The 27,593-nt window shown below is 50.2% G+C and overlaps 1 protein-coding gene across 2 annotated transcripts in view; it reads right to left on the bottom strand.

Annotated features, from left to right (window-relative positions):
- The window catches only part of Grik4 (glutamate ionotropic receptor kainate type subunit 4), a 408,987-nt gene that overhangs the window by 261,994 nt on the left and 119,400 nt on the right, over nt 1-27,593 (bottom strand). Inside the window, exons 2-3 of one of the 2 annotated variants that reach the window (XM_058577098.1) lie at nt 22,526-22,630; nt 19,038-19,169 (exon numbers count right to left, since the gene is read on the bottom strand). In XM_058577098.1, the coding sequence (XP_058433081.1) occupies nt 19,038-19,119 (82 nt within the window). In that variant the 5' untranslated portion in view covers nt 19,120-19,169; nt 22,526-22,630. The remainder of the gene's footprint in view (nt 1-19,037; nt 19,170-22,525; nt 22,631-27,593) is intronic. The other variant, XM_046438798.2, reaches the window with a different exon arrangement.

The following is a 27,593-nucleotide window of genomic DNA, read 5'->3' on the forward strand; positions in this document are numbered from 1 at the left end:
TAAAACCATTTTTGAACTTTATACTTAATCATTTGTTCATGCAACAATTTATGGAGTGGCTGTTCTGTGTTAGTCCATGTTCTCAACTGAGTTCAGGATTGGTGCCAAGTAAACCTGCTGCAATAACATAGTCACAGGGATGATGACTCAAAAGGTTGTGAGCAGTAAGAGGTGGTGGGTGGGTGGAGGCGTCGGGGAACACATCATGGAGAACTTGACACTTAAACCAGGTTGCAGGGAATTAGTAAGGATCGCCCAAGCAGACACAAAGTAGGAGAGCCAGTGAGAAGTGGTCAGCAAGGTGGGCAGGGGTGAGATCACAGAGTATTCTTAAGCAACTGACTTTGGAACTGTCCTGCAGAAAATGTGGCCTGGGCAAGGTTTAAGCAGGAAGAGACCACTGTTCCACCCATCCCTCCTCCCAGTGTGCTACCTGGGGACTGTGCCAGCCCCTAGGAATACAGCTCAAGGAAGCTTTATCTACAAGAATGATGTTTTATCTGAGGGAAAAATAGAAGTTAAACAGACTGAAAGAAAAAAAGTGGGGGCAAATCATGGTCTAGACAGAGGGAGTGGTGGGGGCCAGTCCCTAAATCAGGAAGGCTCTTGTCACATCTGAGAAACTCATGTGAGGCCAGTGTAGGCAGAGTTTGGTGAAAGCATCAACAGTCATAGACGGAGGAGGTCAAGGCCAGACCACACCACAGGCTGAATAAGCAAGTGTGTCTGCTCTCCAGGGAACTGTCCTGTGGGCTGGGGCCAGCTCCCTGCCCAGGCACAGTGGAAGTCTGGGTTGCCTCTGGTTACCCTATCTTGTTTTCCACGGAGCAGCAGGGGAAGCCCTCCCCACCACCGTCTGCCTGCCCGTGGCCGCCAAGGTGACACCACCAAATGCACTTCTTCCCAGCCAGTGCTCTGAGACACCAGGATTTGCATTTCAATTTGACTTCTTTCCGATGATTTCAGCCAAAGCTTGGAAATCACTCCCCTCATCTCTCACCGCTCTGTTTTCCTTTCTTCCCTCCCTCCACCCCTGCAGAGGGCTGTTTTTTCCTTGACATCCTGCTCCTTGATGCAGAGAAAAGTCATCCTTAACAGCAGTTTTATTGCCCGGTGATATTAACACAATGAAGGAAATCACTGCTAATTTTTATGAATTATCTCATCATCTGCAACTAATTAACAGCTGCCGAAAGAGCAGGCATTCGGCTTCCCCTCCGAGAGCCTTTACCTCGAGCCCTTCTCTGACAGTCCTAGCCTGGCCACCAAAGGGGACACTAGGCTTGAGATGGACATCTCCTCTCCAAGGGCTGCCCACCTCCAGCCCCCCAGCCCTTAATTCTGCCTGTCCCCAGCCGGGAGAAGCAGCCCTGAGCTGACCCCACACTCGGTGGTTGCTGGGCTCCTGTGACGGGGATGCTTTAGGTTGGCTGGAAACTTTATTAAAATCCAATCTAAGTGGGACGCCACCGCTCTCTGTTCCCATTACCCTCCCTCTCCAAAACCAGGCCTTGGCCTCTGTGCCTCACGAACGTGTCTATAAAACTGAGCCAACGGGTGGCCAACAGCTAAATGGCACTTAAGCAGGGGAATCATCTAGACCCAGGTGGGTAGTAAATACATACAGGGGCAAGAAGAGGGAGGGGACAGAAAATAACGGTGGAGGAGGAGGACAGAGAAAGTGCATCTGCTGTCGCCTCCAGAGAGAGGAATGGCACCCTCTGGAACCTCAGACCTGACAGGACCTTGGAGACCATGGTGGGGAGAGACGGACGCTCAGACAGGGGACCTGAGCCCTGCGGATTCACCAGCTCGCACAGCCTGGGCCTCTCCTCCTCCTGGGCTTCCATCTTCACCGGGAGCTTTCCTAGTGGCTGGTCCTACCCTGGCCCCTTCCCCGAACCCCCCTACCCCCCATCATCCTCCCCCTGCCGCCTTCTTTGCAATTGTCCGAGGATCTCCTTTTCAAGTCCCCTGGCATCTGGCCAAACCCCAGGCAGCCGCTGGCTGTGTCTGAGATGAAGGGAATGGCAGCCAGAGACTGGGTGAAAGGATGGGCCACCGTGCTGCAGGGTGGTCCTCCCCAGAGGGAGTCGGACATCAGAGCCACGCAGTGCAGGGGACCCTGTGATGCAGGGCCGTGCGCACACAATCCTCCTTCTAAAGGTCAAATACTTCACACCATGTATTTGGCTATAACTGAAAAGGCCAGAGACTGACCGTGGTGTTGGAGGGAGGAGAGGGCGCAGGAAGGGAGCTCCTGAAGTCCTCTTCTTGCCCTCGGTGAGGTCTCGTCTCCTCCCCTCCGCACCCAGCCAGCCAGCTAACAGCTTCCCTCCCTCCCCAACCAGAGGGATCGGGCTCTGTGCTGTTCTATTTCAGGCTGTACAACTTGACTCATTTAGTCTCTGTCTCCTGCCCTAATGTCCCCATTTTAAAAACCAGTGGGTCTGCGGCCCCTGGTGGAACAAATACCTCTTCCATGACAGCCCAGAATAAGAATGAACCCATCATCTACTCACTCAACCAAGGTTCCTAAACACTTTCTGGGCTCAGAATACAGTATCCCAAAACATGGCACCTTGGCATACTGAATGCTTTGAACCGAAGAAGATTCAAAGGGTCTCAGTAGCATGTCTCTGACTTGCTCTGGTCCTCCTGTATCCCATCACTATTTCACCCCCAAAGTGGGTCACAGAAGTCAGAACTCCTCTTCCTCAAAGCAGGTCATAGTAACTCAATTTCTTCTCCCCAAAGCAATCCACAAAACCTAGAACAATCCCTCTCTCCTTTCTCCCTTCTCCTTTGAAGACCCTCATTCCAGAGGAGTCCTGGAGAGAGGACACCACACAGAGAGGCCAAGAATAATCTAGACACACCGGGCTTGCTGCCCCCATCCAGTGTATTACCATCGGATTTCGCCCATTCCTCTGATCACTTTTGCGCACGGCTGCCCACTCTCTGTTGAACCTAAGCATAAAAACAGACAGTTTTCCCTGTTTGGAGCTTCGTTTCTGAAGGCGCCTGTGTCAAGTAAAACTCTGATTAAATAAATATGTTATGCTTTTCTCTAGTTCACCTGTCTTTTGCTACAGGAGTATCAGCCGTGACCCTTGTGCTGGGGAGAAGAGGTGTCAGGCTACTCCAGCCCCAGGACACCCGCTATGAACAAGACCAGGCCAGGGGAGTGGGCGGGAATAGGATGTGGTCTTTGCCCTGGTGGACCCCTGCTGGAACCACGCCACTGTGCCACGTGAGGAGAGGGCCGAGTCACCCCCACTGAGAATGAGAAAGACCAGCAGAGTTCCTTGGGGAAGGAGGTCACCTGTAAGCCAGGCCTTGAATGATAACCACAGTTCTGCCTGGCCAGTCGAGAAGACAGGTGCTCCAGGCAGAGGGAGCAAAGGCCCAGCAACTGAGCGGCTGGGATGTTCTGTGACTCCAGCACAGTGAGCAGATGCTTGGTAGGGAGCCTTTATGGGGTTGGGACGAGGTTGGGGGCGGGGGAGGCTGAGCAATGAACCTAGACCATCCTCAGGCTGCCTGCTGAGGCTTCCGATGCCCGGGAAAGGCCTGTGGGCCTTCTCCAGGGGAAACACAACTAGGTGAGGGTGAGGCTGGGAGCCAGGAGGGACAGCGCAGGGGTGCAGGTCAGAAGTGGGCGGGGAAGGTGGATGGGCGTGGCTCTCCCCGTGGGGGCCCCTTCTCGCCTCAGATGCAGATGCTGTGGCCTGGAGCCGGTGGAGCCCAGGACACCCCCACCCTGCCCCCTTTCTAGGACACACTGGCCAACTGCTGCGCTCGGTGGCATAGTCAGGGAGCGCCAGGAGGCGGAGAAGCCCTTCTCGTAACCCTGAGCCTGGCACTCCCTGTCCCACCCCAGTGGCTGCCCCAGGTTTGCAATAAGGGCCCTGGGTGGGCTGTGCCCCAGGGACAGCTGACAGGTCCTCCCTAGCCGGTTGTAAAGCTCCACAGGAGAGGAGAAGTCAACAACTCCAATCTCCACGCTCCTTCTCAGGCTCCTGGGCAACATGCTTCCCATTCTCTTTTTGGGCTGTTTACTCGAAAAGTTAAGCTTAACCAAAACAAGAGAAGGTTGCGGGCTTTGAAGTAGGGCAGAGCATCATAATGGGGACACGGTCTCCAGAGGCAGACAGGCTTGGACTTAAATGCTGGCTCCAGTCTCCTACCAGCTGTGTGACCTTGGGTAAGTTATTTAACTTCTCTGAGCTCATCTATAAAATGACCAAGGAGGGTTAAATAATTTTGAATGGCATTTAGTATCACTCCTGGCACGTAAGAAACACTCCATAAATGTTGGTATTAATATGAGGCTAGATATTTCTGGTTCCAAAAATCCCAATTCTAGCCTGAAACTCTTCCTTCCCTTTTAGGGAATTCTCTCTCCACTCCCACCTCTACTCATTTCCAAGGATTGGTCCTTTTAAAATAATCCTCCTGGGGGAGCCCCTCACCTGGTCTCTAAAGCCAACTTCGGCCACTTCCCTATTCCCCTGGCCCTTTCCTCAGTGGCTTCATGGGAGAGAAGCACCCGGTACATTTAGCAGGGCTAAATAAATAGCAATAATAATATATGTTCAGCCATTAGCCGCATAAGTAATCAAAGATCACTGCCATATGATTCCTGGTTAAACATCATTTGGAATCTAATAAATAAGCGGCTATAAATAAAGCCAGCATGAGACTCGGTCCCTCTGAGCGCAGCAGCCTCTGCTCTTATTTTTAGCCTAAAGGTGTCTTGAGCACTACTTCTGTACTTCAATTTCGAGTTAATTTTCTCTCTTTCAAATGTCTGAAAGGGACCCCTGCAGAGGCTGGGGGCACTGGGGGCCTCTGTGTGGAATCTGTCCTGCTTCTCTAAAGACACCTGATGTCACACTGGTTTGGGGTGTGCCTTGGTCATGCCCACCTTCTCCCTGCACCTGCAGGTCCGCAAGGCAATAGGAACACAGGGGACAGAACACAGCCCTGGCATGCAAGCCATCTGGTTCAAATCTAGGGTCCTCCACGTTTTGCATGGAGACCTTGGTCCCTACGTGCTTAAGTTTCCACATCCAGGTTCCAGACACCATCAAACCCACCTCTGAAGGTTGTAAAAATTATATAGTTTAACAGAAGTCAGGAACATAGAGTAGGTGCTCAGTAAACACAAATGTCACTCCCTCTCCTGTGGTAACAGCCTTTTCAGGTGATGGTCCACTGCCCTGTCATTCCCTCTACTCTGAGGGGCAACAGAAGAAATACCAGGAAGGGAGCAAAAAGAAATCCAGATGCCAATGTGTCCACAGTCCCTGGACCACAGTCACCTCTGCTGCATCCCAGAGTCAACACCGGAGTGACAAATGGTTTGCACTACCCTCCAGGTCCCGGTGTCTGGTAGCCCTGCCACTTCAAATTAGAACATGGACCCCCCAAATACCCCATTTCCTTGTATTTCCCACAACCATAGTGCAGAGCAGGGCTCTGTTAAGTTCTAGGAGACAGGGAACAGGCTGGACCAGCTGCAGACCCCGGGCCTCTGAACTCCTTGCTCCCAGCAGTTGCTTCTTGAAGCACAAGTGACTCTGGCCTCTCTGGAAAGATGACAGGTAGAATAAGAGTCTGCTGGGACTCTGGGGGGACATTATTCTCTCCGGGCCCTATGGCAAGAAATAAACACATCACTCCAAGCAGAGCCCAGCAGAGCTCACGTGACAGCCTCAGATAACATTCAGCTTGTAGGCTACTCCGCTGGTGCCCTGACATGTTAGAAGCGGGGAGATTATTAAATCAACGTGATAAAGTACTTCCTGTTACACATCCCCTTCCCGGCTGTCTCTCGTCTGCTGGCACAATCTCCAGTTGCGGGAATGTGGCCAGCATGTGCGGTACCCGCCGCCCATCAAGGAAACACATGGGCTTCAGCACTCTGGATGCCTGGTTTTCATGCAAAATGGACATCGGCAACAGGAGCTGGGTAATTTGGGACAAGGATGGGGCTAGGGACAGTTTCCAAGGGCAGAGCCCACGCATCAGGCCCTGTTCATGAGGAGGTTTGTGAATAGCTCAGCTTCCCACCTTGGAAGCCTTCCACACTGAGCAGCGGCTGCAGAAGGCAGAATAATGGCCCCAAAGGCTGTGAACATCCCAAACCTTGCACCCTGAGAGTGTGTTAGTCCCTCACACTGAAGGGGACTTTGCAGATTCGAATAAGGTTGTTGTGCTCAAGATGGGGGGATGACCCTGGATTATCCCAGGAGTCCTCAACGCTGGAGAACCTGTCCCAGAGGAGGCCAGTGGGCCTCGAGGTGAGAAGGGCTGGCTTTGAAAATGGAGGGAGAGGGCCAAGAGCCAAGGACGCAGCAGACTAGAAGCTGGGAATGGCTCTCGGCTCACAGCCAGGAAGAAAGCAGGGACCTTGGTCATAAAACCACAAGGAAGTGAGTTCTACCAAGAGACCCCAAAGAGCAGGAAATGGATTCTCCCCTGGAGCCTCCAGGAAAGAACACAGCCGACATCTTAGTTTTAGCTCAGTGAGACTTCTGAACTATAGACGGAGGTAATAAATTTGTCTTGTTTGAGCTGCTAAATTCGTGGTAATTTGTTATGACAGTAATAGAGAACCACAGCAACAGCAACCATGGTGGCACCACCAATAACAGCTATTATTTATTGACTTCCTATGACTGTCAAGCTTTCTGCTCGCTGACTTCTGCACCTTTTCTCTCCCGTAAACCTCAACAGTTACATAAGGTGAGTTTTATTATCACTATCTGAAAGCAGACAACAGACACCAAATACTTTAATTTGCCCAAGGTCACATGCAGAAACCATAGTTCAATGCTAGGTTTACGTATGGGTAAAGCCCAGACCCCTCTGGGTCCCTGGAAGGCCATCTAGTTACTTGCCATCACTGTGGAGCAAACTACTATTCCTTGAAAGGAGCAAAAAGAACAGAAATGATATTTACTATGTATTACTACATGCTACACATTGTGTGTGATGTTATATAGCTCCTCTTAATTAATACAGTGATTGGTGATAAACTCTGTCATCTCCAGTTAATAAATGGGAAATTGAGTTTGCCTAAGTGCACACAGAAGGTAAGTAGGATTTGGGCACATGATTCTTTTTTTTCTTCTTCTTTGGTGCTAGGGATTGAACCCAGGGGTGCTCTACCATGGGCCGCACTTCCAGCCCATGGTAGAGTAAATACCTCAGTAAAATACCCAGCCTGACCTCAAACTTGCAATCTTCCTCCCTTGGCTTCCAAGTCACTGGGATTACAAGCTTGTGCCACCTTGCCTGACTCGTGCCCATGGATTTTGAATCTGAGGCTGGACTTGTCCCATAAAGCCTGGGATGCGAAGACTTGAACCTGAACTGTGACCATCCTCATGGCTTCATGGTAAGACAGTCGCACATTCGAGACCCAGCAGGGAGCCCCAGCCCCATCCAGGTTGGGACTACAAGATAAGAGCAGCAAGTCTCCAGGAGATGGTGGTCCTGCCTCACCTGCTCAGGAGCCTCCCAAGAGCCACCTTGTTCCCCGGGAGATCATTCCTGTGACAGCAGAGGAAGAGGTCGATTAAATCAAGGGAAAGCTCCAATGGGTAACTGACTCCTCCCCTGTTTCATCTCCACCACCTCCACTGCCTTGAGGTTCTAAGGCAACCTCAATTCCCTTAGAACTCTAGGTTTCCAAATTGGCTCTACAGGGGGACATTTGCATTCAACCACGGTTCCCAGATGAAGATCCCTTTAATTTCAGAAACCCCAACAACTCTAGGAAGTGCAAGGAGAATTCCTTACCCATGAGCTTTGGGAAGCTCACTCTCTGCTCCAGGCCGTTGACCTGAGATTTCCGGGTGGCTGCCCAGAGGCCTGGGTGCACCCACGGCAGCCCTGCTCCAGCATGGGCTGGTGGCTGGTGTCTCCTTGGAGCGAGTCCTTAATACAGCTTCCTGTGGAGGCCCCTGGGGCTGCATGCCTCCCTTTTCTGTCATCTCTGGGAAAATCCCTGTTCTTTCATCTGTGAGCTGAAAGCTCAAAGTCTCATGTTGTTAGATCCCTGCCGCTGGGGGAAATTTATGAGTATTGCCAGCAAAGTGGCACTCCCTCCCCTGCCTGTGTCACTCTGCTCAAAAGACCATGTCCTAGAAAGCCTGGGAAACACATAGCTCAGAGGAAATCACAGAGGTGACTCTACTTAGGAAACCCACCCAGCACCCAGCCCCTTCACACAGGTGCCTTCAGACCTTACAGTAGCCGCAGCCCCGGGTGCTACGAGCAAAGCCCCGTCTGTGAGGAGCAGGTCTGTGTCTCACAGCTGAGTCCCAGAGGTTGGCCTTCCAGAAGCAGAGCCTGGGCAGCCAGGGTTGGTGGGAAGGGGTCTAACAACAGGCTCTGCACTTGAGGCCACAGGTGGGAGCCGGTGCCTGCGGGCATTGGAACCAGAGGAGGGGAGTGCCTGCCTCTAATTTGGGGAATCTTGTCCTCATTATGAAGAAGAAAGAAAACCCTTTCCGAGGAGGGTGGCCAGGACGATGAGTGGAAGCCCAGCAATGTGATGGAAGGAACAATGGCCCTGATAATGGATCTCTGGGAGAAAGAAGATGTTAGAACAGGAAATGATGGTGCTTCAGGTCTCCGAGGTACCATCACAGGGAACAGTATCAGACCTGCTCTGTATGGCCCTGGGGGAAAGGTGGAGTCTGAACAGTCCGCATAGAGGGACAGAATTGGGCTTGATAGAAAGAAAATCAATGGTCATCACTATTCAAAGGTGGATGGGCGACATTTGGGTCCCTGCCGCCATTTCGATTTTGCAAACCTAAGCACAAGCGGATAGTCATAATTGGTAAAGTCTCCTGGCAAACAACAAGCAGACTCCTGGCCAAGAGCGGCAGTGTCAGGAAAGCACTGGTAGCAGGTGGCAGAGATCCATTGGGATTTGGGCCCAGGTGCAGGTCTCTGGGCTTTTGGGAAACTGAGACCAACAAGGCCAGACATGCTCCCAGGGTGGTTTGGGCACAGTCACAGTTTTCAAGCGAGGTCTCTGACATGATGACAGGAGAGACTTGGGTACTGCAAGGGCCACACTGGTGGGGGTGGATTACAAGCCAGGAACCTGGTGTTTGGATCTGAGGAACAAAGCAAGATCCACAGCCAAGACTCATGCCGATGCTGAGTCATTTAACTGCTGGCCTGGGCTTCCTCAGAACAGGAGCAAGATCAGCCTCAGGACCTGGGGTTTGGCTGCAGGAATCAGAGAACAAGGGGACAGGGAGCCAACTGCATCACGGCACTGTTCCCAACAAGCAATGCTTGGGAAGAGGTGCCTCCCCGTCAGGAAGACCACCAGCCTGTGCCTTCAACTCTGAAGCTCCTCGGGGGCCTCCCTTGCCTCTGCATCATTCATTTATTCATTCAGCAGGTATTTAGTGAGCATCTTCTATATACCAGGTTCCATTTCAAGTGCTGGGGGAACAGCAGAGAACAAAACAAAGCATTTTTCCTCAAGGGAAGATTCAGACAAGAATGTCAGCCAGCAATAAATGTTACAAAAAATTAATAAATAAAGCAGGGGAGGATAGAAAGTAACGGGGCAGGGGAGAGGTCAAGGACAGTCAGGGTGTGACCTACCAGTTGTGAGAGAATGAACCATGCAGATATCCAGAATTTTCTAAGCAGAGAAAATAGCAGGTACAAAGGACCTGGGGTGGAAGCCCAGTTAGTATGTTTGGGGAAAAACAAAGAAGCTAGTGTGTCTTGGTTGGGGCTGATGTGGTGTGAGCAAGAGGCAGAGGGGTAAGGAGGGAGAATGGAACACACAGTGGGGTCAGAACATAGAGGGCCCCATGCCATTATGAAGACTGTGTTTTATTCTGACAAGAAGCCAGTGAAGGGCCAGAGCAGAGAACTGATATGATCTAACTTACAGTTTAGGAGAATTGTTTTGCTGCCATTTTGAGAAGAAGCGATCGCATCAGCGAGACACAGAGAGCTGGGCACCATGGCACACACCAGGGACTCAGGAGGCTGAGGCAGGAGGAGTTCAAGGCCAGACTCAGGAACTGAGCAAGACCCTCAAAATAAAAAATAAAAAGGGCTGGGAACGTAGGTGGTAAAGCACCCTGAGTTGCATCCCTAGTATGGTGTGGGGGGGCGGGGGATGTCAGGGAAACTGGTAGGAAAGCTTCATGATAATGCAGGGGAGGCATAAGATGGTTTGGGACAGCAATGGTTGAGGTGGGAGGAAGTGGTGAAGGGCTACCAGCTGTGCTTGGAAGGAAGAGCCAACAGGATTGTGGATGGAGAGGGTGTCGGATGGCAGAGGAAGAGGAAACCAAGGACAGCGCCAAAGTTCAGAGCCCAAGTCCAGTTAGACAGCATAGCATTACCATCTATGAAATGGGGAAGACAGACAGCAGGAGAACCAGGCTTGGAACGGAAATCAAGAGCTCAGTTTAACACACGTCAAGGTTGAGCTTCTTTTGACCCAAGTGGGGATGTGAGTGGGCAGTCACAGGTGTGAGTTACTGAGTCATGGATAAAGGTCAGAGCGGGAGGTGAGGGCAGAGAGTCATGTCATGTAGAGGCACCTGGACCAGGAGAAAGCAAGATCACCTACTGGGTGAGGACAGAGAAGAAGCCTCAGGACAGAGCCCTGGGGCACATTCACATGCAGAGATCAAGACGCGGACAGGGAACGGCAAAGGAGTCCAAGGCAGAGCCAGTGAGCTGGAGCAAGGACCGGGTGAGATGTGGTCCTGGGGCTGAGGGAAGAAGTCCTGCAGGCAAGAGGCAGTGGAAGACAGGCCAAATGCTGTTGATGAGCCCAGTAAGATGAGGCCTGGGAACAGATCACCTGAGTTAGCCATAGGGGCGTCACGGAGAGCTGAGAGTCTGATTGTGGAGAGTCCTATTGATAGGGAGAGCGAGGAAGAAAATGGAAACAACTTGAATAGGCAATTATTTTGCAGAGCTTTGCTGTGAAAGGAAGGAGAAAAATAGAGAGGGATGATGAACAGGGACGGGGCTAAAGGGGGTCTTTAAGAAGGTGATCATTCAAATCCATTAGCCAGTGCCTGGGACGAAACTCCAGTGTGGAGAGTCCACGGTGCTGTGAGGACACAGAAGTTGGAGCCCATCCCTTCAGGATGCTCTTAGGCTCCTGGAGTAGATGGAATTAAAATGAGGTTTTTAAAAAACTGTTTGCATAAAACAGGTGGGTAAGTACCATGAAGACAGGGAGACACGTGCGACAGAGCACGTGCCCACCTGCACATGGAGAATTCTGGAAGTAAGAGCTCTCCAAACCAGCTGGGACTCCCATCGCCTAGAACAGGGTGAATTTAAAGCAGGTTTAAGAAAAAGGAAAGAGACAAGATTTGGTGAAGAAACTGGGGAGGGAAAGGGGCAGAGGAAGGTGAAGAGATGGAGACCAGCTCGTCCATCAGTGCTCTCTCTCACCAAGGAGGCCGCTTTCCCAGCGCCTGCATAGGCCTGGCTGGCACTCTAAGGGCTTTTTCCATAGGATCCTCTCAAGTTCTCATGAAAACAAAGTCGGGACTATGACCCCGTGCAACAGATGAAGAAATAGAGGCACTCAGAAATCAAGTCTTTTCCCAAAATCATACAGCTATCAAGGGAGGAACTCAGATTCACCACCAGGCAGTCTGATTCCAGAGCCCATGAGCTGGGTTAACCTCTACACTATGCTGGAGCCTTCTGGAGGCCAGCACAGAGGCACTGTCTCCCTGGCCAGGGGACTGTGCAGGCCAATGCACCCCCAGCAGCCGACTAGGCTGGGCCCTCTCCATAGCATTCTCTCAGGGTGGACCTAATGAGCCTCTTCAGCCCAGCCCACCAGGAGTCGAGGTGGAAGGAGAAAGCACAGCTGTCTGCAGCTTTCTGCCACCCCGTGCACCCCACCACCCCCCAGGAAGCATATACGGAAGTGCGCCTGCTTGTTCAGACTAACGAGAGCCAAGTGTGACCACAGGCTCGCATGCAGCTGAGCCATGAGTCTGAGTGGGACGTTCTGGCTCTGCCAATGCACATGAGCATACCCCACCCTCCCTCCCTCTCTCTCTCTCTCTCTCTCTCTCACACACACACACACACAGTGTGGCTGAGATCTAAGCAGCTGCCTCCATCACCTGGGCTTCTCCAACTCCTCCATCAGGGTCCACAGGGAGAAGGGAAGCAGCAGACGGGCCAGGTCCACTAAAGGATCAGCAGGGCTGTGTGTCTTACCTGGCTTAGCCAAGCAATTGGAACCAAATGGGGTCATAGCTTTAATTAGGCAGATGGCTGCCTCAATCTAAGCTCTTGTTAATGGTTATTAATGAGGACACCATGATACTGAAATGTCTTCCTGTGAGAGCACGAGACAAAAGGCTAAAATATTATATCACAGAATCCCAGGTTAGAAGGGGTCTTGGAAGTATCAGGTCCAACCCTGCATCCGATACTAAAATCCCTTTCCAATCTATCTGTGGCCACTTCCAGCTCTGGGGACCCTGGGGTCCAGAAGAGCCCATTCCTTCTGCCTGGTAAGCAATTTTGTTTTACACAGAAGCAAAATCTCTCTCCATAATTTCTACATTCCCACCCCTTGCCCCACAAATCCAGCTTGCAAATGACTCGCTCCACAAAGCGAGACTTTGTAAAACATGTCACAGAGCTGGAGACAGGCTTTTGATATTCTGAGAAGTTATCACCAGTGCTGGTTCTCCCAGTGCCATGGTGATCTCTGTTCACCCCAATGCGGCTGATTAGGCCACCGGCCACCCTGCCTGGCAGGCCTGAAATCTGCTGTATCCAAAAGGGAAGTTCATTGAGGGACAAAATGAGGCCTGGGGGAACCAGGTCACCCTAACACAAATGAACACAGGCAGCCACACACCAAAATTATATGGAAATCAACTCTATTATCTCTAGGACTCGAAGTTACGGACCAAGGGCCCCACCCTTTCATCTCTGATATTCCTGCCACTGGGACCTTGCTTAGTTTTCTCGCAGAGACCAAGCACAATGTTTAAGAAAACAGAACAGATAAGCCAGACTTACCAAGGTTCACTGTCATTACTTGCCTGTTCTCTTTGGCTCAGCCCCACTTTGTCAGGCCCAGGGACCAGAACACTGGCCCCTATTGGCTTTGAGATTTCACCCATTGTGAATGTACTGCCAAGAAGCTACTCAGGACTCAGATCCTACTCACTTTGCCCACTTTGACCTGGTCACTTACCTCTGCACAAGCCTGAGCAAGTCACAGACCCTGAGAGCTTCAGGTTGCCTCCATGAGATGTGTTCCCCTCTACCTGCCTCACAGATGCTGGGGGACCTGAACTGGTGCATGCAATACCCAATACCCTGATACCACCTGGCAGCTGAGAGTCAGGGGCCCTAGTGCTGCTAAAGGGGCCTCTACCAGTTTACTTTGCCTTTGGGACCCCAGTAATTCTCCTCTATGAAATGAAGCATCTAGGCCTAATCCATCCCTAGCTTCTCAGCAGAAAAGACTTCAGCTTGTGTCTATGGCTCACACTGGGTTCTGGAAAGGGGGAGGGAGGTCAACACCCTGAAATCATCCTGTGTGACGCCGGGTGCCTGTCTGACGGCAGCCAATCCTCCCTTGCCCACCTAAAAATGTGCTGGTGACAGAGGTGAAGCAAGGGGGAGAGGAGAGAGGTCCTGATGCATGCAGAGGTCTGTGCAGGCACACGTGCAGACGTTGACCGGGACAGGGAGCGGGGAATTACACCTGTAATCCCAGGCGGGCAAAACACTAATGCTCCTAACTATATATTTTGTGGGCTAAAAATAAAATTGATTAGCATTCTTAAGCATTCCGGGAGAAGAGAAATTTGAGAACTGAAAGGTCAACTCAAGATTCAGAGCTTCCCATAGAAAACCCACGGAGCAAACCGTGACTAAGTCCTCGGTGGGCCAGGCACTGCGCTAGACCCTGGGAATACAGGCATGAATAAAGCAGACACAGACTCCCCTAAATTGCTCAGCAGAAGAGAGATTTATGTCCCAGAAATCTTTCTATATTCCCTTTCTAGGTGACAGATGAAGGAGAAAGTCATCAATTTCTATTTGTCACTAATGTGAAAGACCAATTGATTGTCTATATGGATGACTCAATTTGGAACCAAGATGAAAAGTTACGCACCAATCAAAATTTCATAAATAAAATCACATGGTAAGATCATTAGGGGAGCCCACTACTCAAAAAACCCCATGGTACATCCTCAACAAGGCCAAGCATCTCGGTGTGTCGCATATATTTAATGCACAGCAGAAGGCCATCAGAAAATGTTTTTTATTCTTCCCTCTTGTTTCCCCCAATTCTCCTATTAGCTTCATCTTTATAACATTTGAATGTTCTAAGTTGAACATTCCCTGCAAAGAATTCAAGCTCTTTGGAGGAAAGCAACTAAGTAAAAAAATATAGTTGTAAAGTGCTCGGGGGTCCTAGTAAGGCAGAGTGTCCAATAAATCCAAGCACTTGCTGCTCCACCATGCAGGGAAACCTTAAGCAGAAAAGAGATTCAATTGCTGCAATAACTTGACGATGTGTCTGGTGCCACCCATACCAAGCAGGACTTCCCAAGCTTCTGGAATCCCCAAGCCTCAGCTTCCTCATCTGTCAGCTACACTATATGTTTCTAGGAAATTCTTTGGAGGGAAAAGTGTTGAAGAAAAGCAAGATAAGACTATGTTAGCTATAATGAGTCTATCTTTGGATTTCTTTACCAAACACAACAAAATGTATTTAATATGATTTCTATAATAATCAGAGATCTCAAGCTGAGCACGGTGGTGCACACCTATAATCCCAGCAGCTCAGGAGGCTGAGGCAGGAGGATCTCAAGTTCAAAGCCAGGCTCGGCAACTTAGCAAGGCCCTAAGCAATTCAGTGAGACCTTGTCTCAAAATAAAACATAAAAATAGGCTGGAGATGTGGCTTAGTGGTTAAGTGCCCCTGGGTTCAATCCCCAGGACCAATAAATAAATAGGAGATCCCAGATCTCAGCAGCTCAGAAGGCTGAGGCAGGAGGATCTCAAGTTCAAAGCCAGCCTCGGCAACTTAGAGAATATTCTCGGCCCAACAGAGAATAAAGCCTTTCCCACGGCAAGTGATTATTTTGACTGTTATCATTTAGCACCATATCCCCAGTGCTTGTCACACTGCATTCAATAAATATCTGTTGAATTAATTAATGAATGAATAATTGAATCAATGCATTTATTATTGCAGCCAAAACTTTCCATAGAACCCAATCAGGACATTCAGCCAATTCTTATTCTCTCTTCTATGAAAGACAGATAGATGGACATGTTCTCCTCCTCTTTCTCCTGTCTCTTCTACTTCTTCCCACAGGTCAACTCTTTGCACATAAGTAAGACAGGAAGAAAACAGTTTAAAAACATGGTACCAAACATAGTATTTGGGAAAGGCCATGGACGCATCCATCACTCTTACTGAGTTGGAGCCACACATGTGCATACACCATGTGCCCAGCCTCCAGTGGAGTCCAAAGTCTGGTAAGAAAATGCTGTAATAATTAGAATATTGCACCATAAGTGCAGGAACAAATGTATGTAACAGGGGGAATGGGAGAATATTAAAGAAAAGATGAACTCTCCCTGGGAGGTCAGGAAGATACTGGGAAAGGATTTGCAGAGAACTGTTTAATCCAGTGGTGATGCAGCAGAGTTGATGGAGATGCTTTCCAAGCAGAGGGGAATGGAATGGGAGGAAGAACACTTACGACAGAGAAAGGGCATGGGCAAAGCTTGTTTGGAGTCAAGCTCCTGGTACAGCCGGGCCACAGCAAGCGATTCAGTGTGACTGCAGCATGGCAGGAGTCATGGGTAGAGAATGAGGCAGCTGGAAATCCCTGCGTCCATATGCCTAGAGAATACATACTGAGTTCCCTGCATTAGGACAGCATTGGCTAATGTCTGAAATTTTCCAGAAGAAATTAGAGAACGCTACAAGAGGTAATAATCTTCACCTACTGTGGAAGGTGACTCTGTTCCCTAGTGGCTAAGGGAATTCACCCATGGGCACATGGAGAGAAGAGTCAAGGGCAACAGGCTCTCAGCTGACCACTGCTAGCCAGGTCACTTGCCATGTGACCTTGGCCAAACCACTGACCCTTGGGCCTGTTTCCTCATCTGCAAAATAAGCAGGTTGGATAATGGATCCTTACTACCTTTTACATCTCTGAGATATTATGACCACAGTTGATCTCTTTAAGTAATGGAGGGCTACAGAGACAGGGTGGGGTCTTCCTGGGACATTTATTAACTCGTGGCTCCACAGTCACCACTCAGGACCCAGAGGGACAGAAACAAAATCAAAAAAAATTTTCAGAAGATGGATGGCTGAGGGGGCTGACATATGAGTGTGAGTTTGGGGAATTTATGCAGGCAGCCTCACAGCCATAAATAAAATCCCTTTCTCTTACCCAAAGACCTCATTTGAGGGTAAACATCGGACACTGCAATAGACAGTTTGGCTGTATCTCCCACCCTGTGCCTCACTTGAATGAAAAACAGCCATCACAAGACAGGGTAATGGGTTCGGCGGCCTCTTTACAAACATCCATATTGTCACCAGCGACAAGCGGGGCTGAGGATGGAGCAGGCTGGACCATTTATCTCTGATATCCTGGGTCCTTTTGTGCAGACCTGTTTTGACAGCCATCCACTCTGAGACTGGGGAACTGGGGAAAACCCCCCAAAACTCCAATGTTGGGAGCAGTGACCCCCTTTCCCAGGAGACTCTCAAGGACTTGGGAGACCCCAAAACAGTCTGCCCAGCAAGCCCACCTGCGTGCACGGCTGCCTACCATGAGGCACAGCTACTCATATTTTCTTGACCTATTTCTCTTTCCATCCCTGCCCTACTCCACTTCCCTTCTGGAGTGCATGTAATTAGCACCTCTCCATCCACAAGGATCGGGAGATTTTTTAAAAGCTCCTAACTCTCAAGATAATCAAGGAGACAGGAAAACAGGTCCTGGCATTGCTGTTTGGGTTTTTCTCTTTTCTTTCTCTTCCTTGGCTTAACTCTGCTTCCTGGTCTCTGCAGGAGATGGGGCCGGTTTGACCTTGTCAGCCAGCAGCCCCTCAGCTGGAAATCATGGGAAATGGCCTGGCATGAACCAAAGCTGGGGGCCAGCAGAGTCTTGATTGACAGCTGAACAAGCACCAGGCAAAGTGTGGATGTGGGAGCATACGGGGTCCCTGCAAAGCCCTCTGTTGTCAGCACAGCAGCCAAGAGAGGGATCTGTTGGCTCCACTTTCTGTTTCCCTCCAGGAGAACAAGTGTCAGGAGAGCCAAGGCCGCGAGGCACTCCCAATTCTGGCTCAATCCCTTTCCGCTTCCCATTATTGACAAATGGAAATTGATGGGTTACCGCTTTATCCGCTCATTTAGAGGGGCTAGAAAACCTTGCAGCAAATGCTGAATAACTGTAGGCATCTTATAAATAAGTATCTTAAGGATATGAACCATTTTCGCTCTGCCACTAAGCAGAATTAAATTAGATTTTGAAGTTGCTGCAGAAATGAATGAAGAAGAGGGAGGGAAGATTTTGTTTTTAATTCCCCATAATTTTTTTTATAAAGACTGTAGAGCAGGAAGTCAGGGCAGGGTGAGAGGAGAGTGGAGTCACTTGTGCATACTTCTGATTTCAAGCAGAGCCTCTGCAGGCAGAGAAACATGCCCACGGCATCACAAGGGGCAGCTCAGAGACCTGCAGGCTCAGCCTCCGGCCTGGCTTGGCCAGGGTCTCAGCTATCGACCCGCCTCGGCCCGTGCTGGACCACCACCACATGCCAACCATAATCTCGGCCCTTAGGACCAGTCCTGATGGCAATTGGAGGAATCTTGGAGTTTGAAGTCCTTTCCCTGGATTTAGCCTTAAACCTTAAGTCCTTTTAGGATCGGGTTTAGGATCTAGATCCAGCATCATTTACGTCACCCACACGGCTCCCACCCTAGTCTGTGAAGAGAAGCCTCATGTGGTCATCCATCTGGATAACCTGCCTGGTATTTGACTCTTATAGGGCTGTCACCCAACCTTGTCCCTGGGTCCCTGCTGGTGGGTCTTCTTGTAACCAACACATTTATCACTACTGTGATTTATCACTACAGTAGATTTATCACTACTGTGGCCCACCCATCTGTCCACTCTGACTCCCACCCCACATGCACATATAGAAACTACCGACACCTTCCCATCTGACCTGACCCCACAGGTTCCCTGGCTGAGCCCTCTGATGCCCACATTGGGCCTGCTGCACTAGACCGTCCTCAGCCCTGCAGCCAGGACTGAGTCCCCAGTACTCGAGATCTGGAATCCCTTGGCCTGCAGTTGGCCAGCCTCACTCAGTCCCAGCAAGAGAGGAGACACGTGATCCCCCCACCCCCGGCTCCAGGTTTGGAGTTGCTGATGGTACAGGTAGCAGCCCTGCCTACCTACCCAAGCAACAAGGACAGGGAGAGACAGAAGGATCCTGCCCTTCCTCTCAGAATCAAGCCACAGCCAGCAAATAGCAAGCCAAGGGCAGGGTCACCAAGCAGACTCCTGGATTCATCCAAATTGCCAAGGACACACCACCGTCTCCAGGGTTCTTTGATTGGTCAGAGAAGAGGAGAAGTGACCTGTTCTCTTACCTCTAGCCCTGGATTTGAACTCCCCACGGCCATTCTCACCCTTCTTTGTCACTAATATTTGCCTCTTCATGGGCTAGGCTGATTCTGTCATGAACTGTACCAGGAAGTTATCACCAAGGGAGCTCAAGTCAACCAGATCAGATCTGTCAATCTCTTGCTGCCTCAATACCACCACCTCCGCCTCCTCCGTCCCCACCTCTGCCCCAGCCAAACTCAGGAAGGCACAGTGCAGGGGTGGGCAGCCTCCTGCAAGGCTTGGGCAGCACCCAGATGTCGCCCATGGATCCTTGGAGTAATGAGTAGGAGCATCACATAGCCAGGCCACACTTACCGATCCTCAGGGAGTGCGGGCTGCAGGCCACCATCACGAGCCACGCTGGAAGCAGCACCAAAGGCGCCGAGAGGCGGGGCATCTTCTATAAATCCTCATGGAGCCCTCTGCTGGTCTGGGCATGACATAACTCTGTGAGAAAGCAGAGGAGCAGGTGAATGCTAAGGGCTTGGGAGTCGCCCTTACCCAGCCCAGAGACCAGGGCCTCCAGGGAGAGCCACTGGGGAGGGTGACAACCCCACACCAGAAATTCCTGTGGGAGTGGGCCATGCCGTTCCTCCCCATGCCCACCAGGCCCAAAGAAAACTCGAGTTTCAATCCCGGCCTCCTGGTCCACTGGGGGCAGGTGCTGCAACTGAGGCTCAGGATTCACAGCACCTCCTTTTCTTTCAAAATCTCTACTAGGGAATGAGGACTTCCACCTACTCTTAAGGAACAGCAGCCCAGACTGAGCAGAAGAGGAACGGGGGAGGGTCTCCCCTAGCCCCAGGCCCCCCGGCATTTTCCCGTGCTAGACAGTGGGGTGGGGAAGAGGCTGCGTTCAAGTCCAGCCCCTCCACTCGCCAGCTGTCTCAGTTTTCTTGTTTTGTAAAAGTGACAATGACCCCTCTTAGAGGAGCTGACCTGAGGAATAACTAAGCTAACATAAACGTAGGAGAAGCTGTTGAAGAGGGGCCATGAGAATTCCAGTTCCTCCCTGGCTGCAAATACCAAAGGCAGAAGCACACATTGCAGACCATCAGAAGGTTCCACGCCTGCTTCTGATGCCTGCTAAAAATTAACCCCCTCCCCAGCTTCCTCCACCAACTCCTCCCTTCCTTCCTGATATCAACTGCAGAGCTGTGAAGGGGGACGCCTCCCCCCAGGGCAGCAGGGTTACTATCCCCCTCCCACTGGCAAGACCTCTCAGACACCTTAAGATTCAGAGTCAATAACCAAGCAGCTCTTCTCCCATCACAAGGGTGAGAATAGAGCTAGTGAGCACCTGGATATCCTAATCCCAGGAAAGGAAAGCAGAAAACATTTGAATGTTTCCTTCTCCTGCCTCAGACAATCCAACAGAATAATGAGCAAAAGATCTGAATAGATACTTCACTAGATAATGTATTCCAATGACCTGCACAAATTTGAAACGGAGCTCTGCTTCATTGGGCATCAAGAAAATATGACTTTATATCATAACAATTATATGTTTACCCACCAGAATGGCACCAAAAAAAAAAAAAAGACACCATCAAGTGTTAGTGAGGGCATCGAGCGACCGGAACTCTCACGCAGTGTCAATGGGACTGTAAATGCATTTGGCTGCTTTGGGAAACCAGTCTACAAGCACCTTTCATAAACCCTAAAGACCCAACAACTGCTCTCCTTGCTACATCTCCCACAAAAATGCACAGATATGCTCACCAAAGACTTGGCCTGGAACACTCAAAGCTGCACTCTTTGGATTTCCTCAAACTGGACGATACGCAAAAGTCCAGTAGCAGAAAGGGGAAACATACTGCATATTCACACAATGGAACGGGATGCAGAAATGTCAACGAAACACAACAGCCAAGGCCTCGGCAAGGATGGCTCTCATCAATATAATATTGAGCAAAAGAAACCAGGCACACGATTCTATCTACGCAAAGTGCAAAATGGGCAAAGCTATGCTGCGCGGTCAGAAGTCCAGTTAGCGGTTAGGGTGGGCACTAGCATGAGGGCTTCTGGGATACGGGCCTTTTCTTTTTGTGCTGTACTTCTGAAAAAAATGTTTTTTTTTTTTTAATAGCATCCCGCCTCTCCGACTTGCAGTTTCCTGTGCACAGTGTCCCCTCTCCCTGCAGCATGCTCCCCTCCTTGCTCCTGCCACTTGCCAGAATCACTGTCCCCTCTCCCTGCACCATCACTGCCACCATGGTGGCTGTGACAGCAGCACTTTTCCTTCTATGGCCGCCGCCTTTGTGTGTCTCTGCCTGGGATCACTGTAGCTCCTGAAGGGCAAGAGCTGTTTCCAGCTTCCTGTTGGGTCCCCAGAGACTACTTGGGCACAAAGTCCACACAGTACCTACTTGCTCAATGAATGGAAGGCCTTAAGCAATCCCCTGCTAGAAGAAGACAGAGGGAGATAAAGGGGAGAGGAATGGGATAAAGCAACTGCACTGTTGGCAAGTCAGGCCCAGAATCTTTGTCCCCTAATTCACGGGTGTTAGTGCAGAGATAGGTTAAAGCAAACACAGTCTCAAGGGAAGCTGGGCGTTGGTGCTTATTATGGATAAAGTTGATTATTCAGTGATTATCTGTCTCCTCACTACAATGTGAGCTCAACAGAGGTGGAACTGAGTCCTTGTCCCTCTGGTGAGGTTTCAAGGTCCAGGATCCAGGATCTGGAGTGCTCGGCCTGCATACACAGGCCTCCCTCGGTCCTGGCAAGGAAAATGCTATGTGATTTCCCAGATGGAAAAGGGGGTCTTGGTCCTGTTTCTCCAAGATCAATGTTTTTTTTTTAGCCCTAAATTATTAAAATATTTTTAGTTAATAAAAGCCAAGCTGTTAGGTTTTAGACTAGACTCATTTTAACATTAAACTAAAATTAAGACATCAAATTTCTTTGTGAAGGATCTAGAAGCTTCACCTTGCTGCCTCATGTGGAAAAAGTGAAGACAGAAAAAGAAAGAGGTGGAGTCAGAGCCCTGCCCAGCCCTGCCTCTGTGTGACCTTGAGCGTCACAATTCACTGTTCTTGCGCACAACTGCCTCATCTGTAACAGTTTGTGTGGTGGATTAAATACAATAAAGAACATGGAAAAAATTTCCAAACCACTGAGCCCTCCACACGTTCAACATGGTGGTTTGTTTTATTCTTGTAAAGTTTAGGAGGAGATTATTTCTCATCATCCTGCTCAGGGTCACATAGCTATAATCCAAGGCAGCCCCAGACCTCAGCCATCACTGTTCTGAAATGTGGTCTCCAGTCTTCAGGGCCATGAATGACATAAGCCAAACTTGCTCAAATTGAGTGTAGTTCTGTCATCAAATAAAATTTACACGGGCTAATCTGACACCTATTTAGCCATCTGCATAATAATTATTATGCAGCCTGCTGATCAAGCATACCTAGAAAGCATTTGATGTAAGTGACTGTATTCAGTATTACTTTTATACAGCCTAACCAGATTTTTTACAGTTCTTTCCTCTTTGACAGTTCACTTATCTGCTCGGTGATATTTATTGAGGCTGTAATATATGCCAGGCTCTGTTGCAGGCTCTGGGGATACAGTCAACCTCAGAGAACAAAGAGTTGAAAAACTTACCCTTCCCATACAATTGAGGGCATTGTTCTGAACACCTTGGGGCAGCCATGCCAACCACAATGGATACAGAGTCAGGGTTGGACTGAAGTCAGGCTGGATCTGGCTCTCAATCTTGTAAGGAATGATCTTGGGCACTGCACCCTTTGGAGCCTGTTTCCTTATCCACTGGAAACATGGGAAGAAGAATGCCTACCTCTGGGATGATGAGCACCAGGAAAGCAAGGAACAATTCGGACTTTTCCACCTGTGTCCCCAGTGCCTGGCACAGGCTGGCACATAGTAGGCACTCACAAAATATCTGTCGAAATAATGAAAGAATCCAATCAGAGAATGTGTATGGACGACTCTGCCAGCCGCCATGTATTCATCAGTGAGTTACAGTTAGCATCCTTGCCCATGAGGAATATAATCCAGATACCGTTTCTCCACCCGTGCAAGCTCTCCTCCTTTGACCCTCCACTGACCGTGGCTCCAGGGCACCATTTATCACACGGACCTGTGACAGCCTGACAGATGTGCTGTAGAGAGCTGGACTGGGAGTTGGGGCTTCTGCACTCTCCCCTCTGTTCTCCCTTGTACCTGCCTGGATGTTTCCAGACATTCCCCATTTTTTCCAGAAGGGGAACCTAATTAGTCATTTTTTCACAATGGCAAGATTGCTCTGATTCCCGAAGCTAGGAGAGACATCCTTCAAATATCTCTTTCAGATCAAAGAGATATGTTCTATTTGGAATGCAAGCCCCAAGCAGGCAGGAGCTTTCTCTTATTCTTGGCAGCACCTCCAAGCACCTTGGACAGTGCCTGGAGCATGGCTGCTACAAAGGACCGCGGTGGACTCGGTGAATGAATGAGTGCTTACTTAACTTTGCACTTACTCCTGTACTTCAGGGCAGGAGCATCTCTTTCAGGCATGCATCTACCTGATGTACTTGCTATGGGGCCGACATGGAGTAGAAGCTCAATAAACGCCTGCTGAGTCACGCGCAGTGGCCAGCTGATAGCGTGACAGGTACAGCCTGCTGACAGCTCACTGCATTCTGAGGTGCACACTCTGTCTGGACCCCCGCAGCCCGGCTGTGCTGAATGACCTCTCCCCTCCTGACTCGCCTGCAGTCCCTCCACTGCTCGCTCGCTCTCTCCCTCTCTCTCTCTCACCTCATAGGCTGCTACATCATTAATCGTGTTTTTCTGGGGTGGGATGGAGAGGAAGCTGACAGTCACCAGACAGTGTTTGGTGGCGGGGAGGATAGAGGAAATCAGAGGGGAAGCCAGATTAATTACAGGTTTTCTCTCAGTTATGGGCAACAAGATCTTGATTACCCCTCCTGACGCTCCAGGCTCCTCAAGACAAATGGATGTGGGCTTCTCCGCTGTTCTCTGACTCCCCCTGGCTGGGAGAAACTCTAGGAAGCAGCCAGCACCTGCCTGGAGAGTGAAGAGGAGGCCAGGGAAGGGGACAGAGGCAGCCCTAAGCCCTGTGGCCTCCTAGAGGTGAGCTTTGTGGCCTAATACATTTGGGTGCACTTGGTAGGTATATAGTTTCCATGGTAATAAGTAGGAGATGGGAGGAAGCTGGACTATCCTGGGAGTTGGGGGCCAGCGTGCCCCCTCACTCTGTCAGTCAACTCTTTGAGCCTCAGTTTCTGATGCTATAAAGTGAGGGTATTAGACTAGATGTTCTCCAAGATTCTTTTAAGCTCTGAAATTCCACAGTTCTCAGAACTGAATTTTATAATATTGATTAGATATTTGCTATGAGCAAAGGACCATTTTGGACTCATTTGCTCCTCAGAAGAACCCTGGGAGGCAGATAGGCCTCTACATCTGCAGATGTAGAAGCCAAGGGCAGAGAGGTTGAGTGACTTGCCAAGGTCACTACACTGGCAAATGGAGGAACTGGGACATCCTCAGCTCCAGGACCCTGCTCTCTTCCACCGCCTTCAACACCCACCTTCTCTTTGTGTCCCAGAACAGAGCACAGAGTTGGCCCTGAGGAGATGCCAGAATGCGCTTGGGATGACCATAATGATGTTGGAGGACAAGCCCAGCACAGTGCAAGTGGACCCCGGCCATCTGCACATCTTGCTGAATTAGGGGCGGCAACAGACCAATGAGAATGCGGGGGCTCTCTGGCAAAACCTTCAGCCCAGTGCCCTCAGGAGATTTAGGGTTTCCCACAGGAGTTGCCCCCCAGGAGTCTGTGATGAGTTATGGTGAGACAGCTTGCCCTGGTGCCACAGGAGGTCGGCACCTGCCCCAGGAGCAGGACCTGGTCTGACTTCTTAGGATGAACTGAAGAGCAGCAGCCAAGCTGCCTGCCCAGCATGGGACTGACCCTAGAGAGGGTGTCCCAAGAGCACTCCAAGTATAGGGATGTGGTAGCACCCAGACACAGGACTAGGAACAACCCCTCTGGATTTTCAGGCTCCATTGGGCAAGAGGAATGACTACCCAACCTTTTCACCCTCTAATCACTCCCTTAGAGATTTCAGAAAGAAGCCCCTGATGCACCTCTAAATAAATATCCCTCACCAGAGGCCAGGGTTTCAATCCCAGCTGCCATTGTGTGTCCTTAAGCTGATTGCTTAACCTCTCTGAGCTTCATTTCCTCAATTGTAAGACTGCAGATAATGACCCCTGGAAAAATTGTGGCCTGGACCTTAAGTATGATGCTATTGATAAATGTGAACTTCCTTCCTTTCACCTCTCCATCCCCACTCAACACTTCCCTCCAGGTCTTGTACATAAGTTCCCTGGCCCATGTCCACATCTTCTCCCAACAAGATGGTCTCCCACGCCTGCTTGTAAGTAGTGTGAATCCACAGCCCTCACGTACTCAAAGTGCTGCTGCAGGTCAACATCACCCGGGAAGCAGTCACCCTCCTCCCCCACTGAGCTTCAGGCTGTCACAGAAGGAAAGCCAGCAGATTGCAGGAGGAAACTGGCATGACCTTGGACCCACCACTTAACCTCTCAGGGCTTCAATCTCCTCTGCTGTAGAGTGGGGAAATTACTCTCATGCCATCTACCTTACAGGGTTGCTAAGGGGCTCAAATGAGATAATGGATGCAGAATTGCTTTGCAAATGAGTAAAGTACTCTTCTTAAAGCAAAACGCTGTGTGTTGTTTCCATACCCTGGTCTGCCCAAAGCATACTGACGCACTCGGTGTCGCTATACAATTTGTGTTTCCCTCATTCAATGACTGCATCTGCCAAGTGTCCCCTGCATGACAAGCAGTTTTCCAGGCCCTGAAACGCAATCCCTGGCTTCATGGACCTTCCAGTCTGGGCTGTTTAGATACATGAATTAGAGTGTTTATTTTATTTATTTATTTATTTATTTGGTACTGGGGATTGAACTCAGGGGCACTCAACCACTGAGCCACTTCCCATAACCTATTTCATATTTTATTTAGAGACAGGGTCTCACTGAGTTGCTTAGTGCCTAATTATTGCTGAGGTTGGCTTTGAACTTGCCATCCTCCTGCCTCAGCCTCCTGAGATTACAGGCATGCCCCATGGCACCCGGCTATGAATCAGATCTTCAGATAAGTAGATACCATCTTTACAGATGGCAAAGGGAAAGTGTAAGGTGTCAGGGAGGGACATCTTCCCTGAGGATGACCAATTTGACAGGAGTTAGCTTCAGTGGGGGCAGTGGGGTGGGGCAGGGTGGAAATCAAGGCAGAGAAATCAGCATGTGAGACCAGAGGCCTCTGATAACAAGGCATGGTGGCTTTCAGAAATGGCAGGATGTCCACACAGAGCAGAAAGCTGAGGGCTGCTTTCTCTGTATCTGCTGTGGTGAAGTCTAGCCCCCCTGGTTGGGAATGTCCTCTCTGAAGACAAAAGCCTGCTCCCCTCTCTTTGCTGCAGCCCAAGCTGATTTTTCCCCTTGAACCTCAGGCTGGGCCCAGCACCCTTCACAGAAAAGGCGCAGCAGCCACAGTATCCCCATCTCCTTCCCACTGAAAAGGAGGCAGTGGTTAGTGGTAAGAAGATGGAGGGCTGATCTCCAGCCACAGCAAGCCAGGGGAGGTGGAACGAGGACCACAGGGTCGGAGGGGAAGGGCAGGACTGGCTGGGAATGGTGAAAAATGGCCCTGGCATTTATCTGAGGCCACCAGGCTGGGCCCCAGGAGAGACGAGCTGGCAGAGACCACGTGAGCTGAGGCTTTGAAACAAAACAGTCCAGTTCTGGAGCTGTGTGAAACACATTTAGAGCCGAAAGACCTTGCAAAGGAGTGTCCACAGAGGAATGGAGTGGGCAGGGGGAAGAGAGGTGGACGGAACAGCTTTTAGGATGGTATTTAAATCACCTCCCAAACACGGCCTTCTCCTCTGCTAGGAGCCTCTCTGATGTTTGGAAGGAGGAGGGCTGTCCTGCAAGGGCTGGTCTGCTTTGCGTGAGGCTGGGTGCACTGCAGTCTTCCATGAGGACGTCTGAAAGGTGCAGGCCACTCAGCCTGGAGAAGAGACGGGGGGCGGGGGGGGGGGGTGGCAGTTGTGCAACAGGGTGACAGGGTCAGAATTTCACCACCGGAAACCGGAGAGGAATTATTCTAGACTCAGATGATGGTGCTCAGGTCAAGACCACAGGAAAGCACTCTAACCAGTATCAGTGACAATGAAGCCCTGAGGCTGAGAGCTGCTGGGGCACAGACACGGAACTCCCTGACCTGGCTCTGTCACATCCAAGTGGACATCTCACCACATACATCCTGCCAATGGTCACTTCTCATGCACATCAGCCTTTCTGACACCTGTGATAACATTGTCAGAAAGTAAGACTTTATCATTTTCCCTTAAATCCCAGGCAGAGCAGGTCAGGAAGCAGCTACCCCAGACCCAGGCATTCCTGGAGGAAACCCAGGCCCAGGCTCCAAGCGCTCCCAAAAGTCAGGAATAAGATGATAGGACATGTGTAAACTTTAAAATAACAGTCCATAGCAAAGTAAGTGATGTCCCCTTGCAATTCAGAATGACAGACCTAGTCTAGAGTCACCCAAGTTCAGAACAATCACTGGGAATTGCGTGAAAGCACCACGCGGGGTCTCTCCCATGGTCCCTTCTGTCCAATTCAATTTGCACCGATTGCCATTTGCCATTCCCCCTCAATGAGGGGCTCAGAGTAGAAACTGGCTGCTGGACAGCTGCTCCTGGACAGGGGGTTGGGGGACCACAGTGAGGAATAGGAAGGAGACTCACTTTTCATTCTAAAGTGTTCTCCGTTGTTTGCATTTTTAACAAAGAGGTTGGA

The sequence above is a fragment of the Marmota monax genome, unplaced genomic scaffold (genome assembly GCF_021218885.2).
Source record: "Marmota monax isolate L192 unplaced genomic scaffold, Marmota_monax_Labrador192_F-V1.1 WCK01_AAM20220418_F8-fsc00081, whole genome shotgun sequence".
NCBI classification, from domain to species: Eukaryota; Metazoa; Chordata; class Mammalia; order Rodentia; family Sciuridae; genus Marmota; species Marmota monax.